The 6,991-nt window shown below is 53.0% G+C and overlaps 1 protein-coding gene across 1 annotated transcript in view; it reads left to right on the top strand.

The window, feature by feature from the left end:
* The window catches only part of LOC108639140 (zinc finger protein 638-like), a gene marked incomplete at its 5' end in the record, with an annotated part of 33,407 nt that overhangs the window by 1,465 nt on the left and 24,951 nt on the right, over positions 1–6,991 (top strand). Inside the window, 3 exons of the mRNA XM_029958636.1 lie at positions 12–222; positions 5,526–5,587; positions 5,989–6,027. Of these exons, the coding sequence (XP_029814496.1) occupies positions 12–222; positions 5,526–5,587; positions 5,989–6,027 (312 nt within the window). The remainder of the gene's footprint in view (positions 1–11; positions 223–5,525; positions 5,588–5,988; positions 6,028–6,991) is intronic.

Raw genomic sequence — 6,991 nt, 5'->3', positions numbered from 1 at the left:
AACTCCGGGAGGTCCGGAGGGGGCCACAAAGGCTTCCACTCCGAGGGGCCCATCAAGTCCCCGTTCGGGGTGGTGAAGGCGTCCTGGCTGCCCGTGTTCTCCGACTCCCAGAAGAGCAAACGCCTGCCCACCCCGTCCATGATGAACGACTACTATGCGACGTCGCCGCGAATATTCCCACATTTGTGTTCTCTGTGTAACCTTGAATGCACTCAGATGAAGGTGAGTGTCTTTCCCAGATTATTCCCTAAGCGTGTGCCCGGCACCTCTCCTGCTGCCCTGTTTTGGGGGCAGGCTGTTTTCCCGGGAGCTCTCTGGATTGGGGTGCCGGTCGCCGGCCCGAGTGCCGATGTGGCTGTAATGGCTGTAACGCCGTGTTCCTTCCCCAGTTGCACCTCACAGCTGTTTTACACGTTGAGTTTTAATTCTGTTTAATATCACAAGTGGTTTCTGCCTTTGCAACGGGTTTCAAACAACAGCACAAACCCTTGGCAGTGGAGGGAAACGTTAACGTCACCGGGGGGACTAAAATCATGTCACAGGGTGGGGAGACGTTCATGTGTTCACCCTCCCTGCTCCAAACTCTGCCTTCAAACAAACCAGCCCATTTAGAACCCGAAATCTCATCTTCCAGACGTGCTCTGTGTGAATGTTCCAGAGGCTGGAGCCTGGCTCGGGGGGACACACAAAATGCCTCCATTCATCCGGCCCAGCTTCCAGCTCTGAAGGGAGTCACAGTCCAGCCTTGAAGGGAGAATAAAAGGGGAAACTGGTGGATACTGGGAGATAAAAAAACATCCTGGAAGCTGTGGCTTTTCCTGGAAAGCCCAGCGTTTGATGTATCAAAAATAAGGGAGGGGGTAACGAAAAACACTGAATAATTCATTAATAATTTTTTCACGTGTTTATGTTGCACACAGTATTTGAGCAACGTGGGGAGAGGCTGGGGGGGGAGGGACTTTTTGTAATTTGGCAAAATCCCGGAGGTTTTGGGCCCTGTTTCTGCTGTGAATTGAAAAACTGACTGCCTGAAGGTGGGTTAGGGAAGAATAAACAGAAATTCCCAAGGTCTTTCCCCCAGGAAGCACTGAGGGCCAGGGAGATGGGCAGCTTGGAAGTGGGAAAGGAAGTCTGATTTGAAATAAAAATGGGTGAAATTGAACAAATGGGGGGGGTGTTAACAAAGGGGAAAAGGGAATTTAGAAATTGAAGGGAAAAATAAAGGGAAGAAGAGAAGCACTTTGGGAAAGCAGGATCTGTGTAAACGGGAATTCTCCAGTCTCTCGCTTACGGGAGCCTGGGAAAATGAAGCAAATGTTGTTACTAAAAATACTTGTTGACAAATTAGCTGGGAGGTTTTGGGGGTGGATTGAAGGTTATGAGCTCTTGTCCTGGTGGCCCTGCAGCACAGGATGTGTTCCCAGACATCCTGATCCGACTGCGGCCTCCCAGCCTCTGCTCCTGTCCCGCCTCCTGTGGCTCTGGCCTGGATTAGCTCCCTCCAGGGCAGTGTTTGGGGTCTGTGCACCTCAGGCCTCACGGGACCAGCCCTGGTGACACAACAGTGGAGCCAAAGAACCAGAAGAGTCGAAGTTTTACTGCAGAAAAGAGAAGTTTGTTGAAGAAACACTCGTCTTGTGGGTCGGCGACGTGCAGCGAACGAGCAGTCCCTGGGTTTGGTTCTGCAAATCACCTGTCTCAGCTGAGACCCCCCTGCAGAGCTGCCCCAGCCCTGGGAACAGCAGCACAGGGACGTGGAGCTGCTGGAGAGAGTCCAGAGGAGGCCCCAGAGGTGCTGCCAGGGCTGGAGCCCCTCTGCTCTGGAGCCAGGCAGCAAAGGGCAGAGTGTGACCCGAGAGCAGCTGGACGGTGGAAGGTGCTGAGTGAAGAAAGGCTTCTCTTCACCCCACTCCTGAAGGTGCTGAGTGTCTGAGGGGCAGGTTCCAGTCATGTTACAGTGGGGGGTTCCCAGTTCAGGTTTCTCTCAGTGAGGAGCTGCAGTTTTTCATAGTTGCCTTTAGTCCCCTCTTGGACTGAAGTCCAGACTCACCTCGAATTCAACAGGGCTGAAGGAGAAGCTGTGTTGCCCATTGGAAGAGAATTCCAGCACATTCCCTGCCACTGGTTAGTAAAACCAGAGGTTTACACCTGGATGTGAGACATCCTCCCCTCCATGTCCCTCCAGCCTGGCTCTGCCCTGGACGTACCAGCACTGGAGCTGAGTGTTCTCTGGATTGAAAATCCCTTCTCTTGTTGCCCAAGTCGTCCTGTTGGCTGTCCCTGCAGCTCTGCCTTAATTATCTCCCCGAATCAAGGAGCTCTGATGAAATCCAAGCTGAAGATGGCCTGGGGGTGTCTGCAGTACCAAAGCACAGAGGTTGGAGTGTCAGACAGAAAATGTATTTTCTCACTCTTCTGTAATGAAGAAACCATCCTGAACCTCCCTCCTGCAGACTCTGATGTGTTTTTAGGGTGGTTTTTGGCTAATACCCAGTTCAGAAGTCACAAGCTGTGGTGTCTCCCATCTGCATCCAGAGTTGTGCTGGATCTGCCTGTGAAAAATAGATATTTTTTGACTTGGATCCCTTCTGGTAAGATGTGGATGACCCTGGGGTGCAGTGACTGATGGCAGGTCAACAGGCCCCTCACCTGCCCGAGACATGGTGGGGTTGGGGTCAGTGGAAGTGCCCAGGGGCTGAAAGGTGGGTTTGGAGCAGCATCCCAAAGGGGACAGGTCCCACCTTGTTTCTGCTGTGTAGGGAGGGACGTGGTCAGTGGTGGGTTTGGCAGTGCTGGGGAGGTTGGACTGGATGATCTCAGAGGGCTTTTCCCACCTCAGTGAGTCTGGGGAGGTCCCTGTGGCTCCCTCAGGGTTGTAGGAAAGGGAACCCTCACGCAAGGTCGGCTTTTTGAGCCTTAAAAATGGGATTGCAGACATAAATTGGTGCTGCTTGACCTGGAAGGTGTTCTCAAAGATTGGTGTCTTCGTGTCCTGCGAGGTTTTCAGGGCAGAGTGTCCAGCTCTGCCCTTGGTCAGGTGGAATGTCACCTCCCTCTTGTCTCTCTCAGCTGTTCCCAAACCCCTCAGTGTGTTTGTGTGAATATTTCAGAGCAGCTCCATTCCCCACCTCAGCTCGTGTTATGCTGGGATACAAAGTGGGATTTCTCCGCCTCCAGACACCTCCTGTTTGGAATGCAGTGGATCTGCAGAGTTCCCAGCACAAAGGGATCCTGTTTCCTGTGCATTTATCACAAGCTCTGTCCTCCAAACCAGTGTAAAGGGACGATGTAAAGGGACGGTGGCGGCGTCTTGGACCTGCAATCACATGAAGCCACGGGGACTCCTTGTTTTCCACGGAGAACTGCACTTGGAATTCCTTTGCTGAGGGGAGTGTGAGACTGGGAACACTTTGCTCCCTCCCCTGCTGTGTCAGGACCGTGCTGGTGGTGATCCCTGAGGCAGAGGAGGGCGGGCTGGGATGAGGGAAGGGGGGCAGTTGGGTTGTGGAGCAGCTGCTGGAGGAGTCTGGATGGAAGTTCTTCCTCTTAGCAGGATGTGATGGGAAGGGATCCTGTCCTGGGGGAGAGGAATCCGTCTCTGGGGACTGATGGATGCCCAGAGATCCCTGGGAGTGCCCAAGGCCAGGCTGGAAGGGGCTTGGGGCAGCCTGGGCTGGTGGAAGGTGTCCCTGCCCGTGGCAGGAGTGGGATGAGATGGACTTTTCCAACCCAGACTTTTCTGGGATTTTGTGATGAGTCTGTAGACAATGGAATATTCCTGAAGACTGAGAAGGGCCAGGAATGAGTCAAAGAGGAGCAACATCCATAAATCCAGACTCCTGTAGCTCTGGGATGCAGGAGGGCTTTGGCACAGCAAAGACTTGGCAAAGAGAAGAACGTTGTCCTTGTCTGCTGGGAGGAGAATCTCCCTTTGTAATCCCAGGAACGGCATTGGATCAGCAGCTGGAGGCACTTGGAAACCAAATGCCCTCCCTGGGCCTCACTGGCACCGTGTCCCCTTCTCTGGCACCGTGGAAGTGGAATTCTGGGAGCCAAATTCCCTTTAATTTCTACCAACTCGTTTGATTTAGCCCTCGTGTCCTGGCTAAACTGACTGGAAAAATGGGATCCTTCGGACAGGATTGCTTAGAGATGGCCTGGAATTAGGGAAAACCAGTGTGTGATGGTGAATTGCTGCTTCTGACCCGTGAGCTGGATGCAGAGTGATCCCAAACAGGTTTCCTGCCTCCTTTGGGGCAGCTGGGATGAGCAGAAGGTTGGGAACACAGTGAGTGGATCCTCCAGTGCCTTTTGAGGTGGGTTGTCGGTGTCTGCAGGAGGCCCCACCAAGTCTTGTGCTTCACATGCAGTTTAGTTCCGTTGAGCCCCCAGGTTCCTGGGAGTTTGGGAAGTCCTGGAGCACATCTGAGCCGGTGGTGTGAGTGCCAGGAACTCAGCCGGAGCTGTGCCCTTCCCAGGGATCCTTCCCCTCCCACCACGAGCTCTGTGTCAGAGCTGGGGCAGAGGAACAGGAGGGTTTGGTGCTGCCAGAGACACGTTGGAGCATCTTTTGTCTTCCAGACCAGCTTGTGCTTGGGAAAAGTGCCGTGGAATTTCACAGCTGGGAATTGTTTACCCAGCCCGGCCTGCCAGCTGTGTTAGACAGCTGTTGTTTCATATTAATTATTATATGTCTGATTGTATTTTATGCTCTTAGAGCAGCTGGAAGTTGGTTTTTTAGGAATGTTTAATAATTATCACCGATACATTACACCTTAGAGTTTCAGAATATCCCTTCTCCACAGCAAACTGGCTCCTTTGCCTCCCGGCTCCCCACTCTGGGGACTGTCTGTGCTCACAGTTAAACCTGAGCTTAAGGATTTGTAAGTAATATTAAGATATTTTTCAAACTTGAGGGCTTGCACTGTCTCTGCTGAACCCCTCAGTTTTCCTCAGGATAAAGGCCTTGCTGAGGTTCTCTAATGTAGAATAAATCAGTGTGTGTGTGAAGAAGGTCCCGAGGCTCTGCAGTGACCTTTGGCCGTGACGTGATTGGGGGTGAATGTTCTGGGGCTCCAGGCACGGCAAGCCAGGCTGGGGTGGGAATGAGATTTGACTTGGAGATGCCACGTCTGGGGTTCTGGGTTTGCTGGGTTTGCTGGGGGTGCTCATTGGTCTGACAGGCTGTGAAAGCCAATAATGGCTTTATTTCCTTTAATTTGCCCAGTTATTGGATCAGCCTCTCCTGATCCGTGTGGTGACAGCCCCCGGGGTGCTGGGGGGGTTAATTCCTCCATCTATTTCATGGAACACGATGCATTTTGTTCACCTTTGTGTTCTGTGACACCCTGTGGTGATGATGTCTTAGTGCTTTTAATATCCCAAGTGGAAATTTGACCTTAAGATCGTTCCTAAGGTAAAAATGTGGTGGAAGGCAAAACACACCAGCCATCACTAGAGACTGTGGGCAGTGCTGACATGTTCCACTCTGATCCAACCTCTCCGGGTGTCCTTCCCCCCCCCAGGACTGGATCCTGCACCAGAACAACCCCTCCCACATCGAGAGCTGCCGCAAGCTCCGCCAGCAGTAAGGGATCTGCTCGGGATCCATGGGAATGGCTTGGGAGGGGAGGGACAATAAATCCCAGCAGCAGTGAGGGATCTGCTTGGGAATGGCTTGGGAGGGATAATAAATCTCAGCAGCAGTAAGGGATCTGCTTGGGAATGGCTTGGGAAGGGAGGGATAATAAATCCCAGCAGCAGTGAGGGGTCTACTTGGGATCCACTGGGAATGGCTTGGGAGGGGAGGGACAATAAATGCCCCCCAGTGCCACCCCTGCCATGGGCAGGGACACCTTCCCCCAGCCCAGGGCTCCAGCCTGGCACCCTCCCAGGGGTGGGGCAGCCTGTTTTTAGGGTAAAAGGTGGGGTTTGTGCTGCAGGTGGGAAATCTGGCTTTTGCAGTGACCCCTGTGTTCCCCCTGGCAGGTACCCGGAATGGAACCCCGAGGCTCACTCCTCCAGCAGGTAACTGGAGTGCTCTCCCAGCTGTCCCAGTTGTGGGCTGGAAATAAGGCAGTTCCTTTCCCTGGTTTGCCCCCTGCAACCTCTCTCACGGGGTTGTAGTTCTGGTGTACAATTAGGGGGGTGGTTTGGGGGGTTTCTCCTAAGTTTGAGAGAATCCCAGACAGGTTGGGTTGGAGGGACCATAAAGCCCATCTCATTCCACCGGGGAATTCCACTAGTCTTGGTCCAGTTAATCCCATTTGCAGCCTGGCCTCCAGAGATCCCTTGGGAGTGACATCATCACAGGCTGAAAAAAACCTGGAATTCATCAACTCCCATCTCTGGCCTTTGCTGCCTGTGATGAATTCTTTTTAAAAACACACCCTGTGCATTAATTCCCTTTGAAGCTCAGCAGAGCTGGGCTGTTTTACTGCTTCAGCATTTGTACATGTTTGCCTCGTGTGCAAATGGGGGGGAGAGCACTGGAATTGGCCTTGGATTTTCCTGAGATTTTGCTTTAATTAGTCTGACATCCTTCCTGGGAAGCTGAGTTCCAAAGCTGGATGTGCAGGCCAGGCTGCTTTGCTTTTCTCTCTGTTACAAACCAGGAGAAATAAAGCAAATAAACTTCTGAAACTTCCATGAGGAGAATAATCACAGGATCATGGAATGGTTTGGGTGGGAAAGGACCTTAAAGCTCATCCAGTTCCACCCCTTGCCACGGGCAGGGACACCTCCCACCAGCCCAGGTTGCTCCAACCTGGCCTTGGACACTTCCAGGGATCCAGGGGCAGCCACAGCTTCTCTGGGCAACCTGGGACAGGGCCTGCCCACCCTCACAGGGAGGAATTCCTTCCCAATATCCTGTCTAATGCTCTGGCACTGGGAAGCCATTCCCTGTGTCCTATCCCTCCCTCCCTTGTCCCCAGTCCCTCTCCAGCTCTCCTGGAGCCCCTTCAGGCCCTGCCAGGGGCTCTCAGCTCTC

The sequence above is a fragment of the Manacus vitellinus genome, unplaced genomic scaffold, assembly GCF_001715985.3.
Source record: "Manacus vitellinus isolate BGI_N305 unplaced genomic scaffold, ASM171598v3 scaffold_162_pilon, whole genome shotgun sequence".
Taxonomy (NCBI): Eukaryota; Metazoa; Chordata; class Aves; order Passeriformes; family Pipridae; genus Manacus; species Manacus vitellinus.
This window is presented reverse-complemented; position numbering and strand designations above follow the sequence as displayed.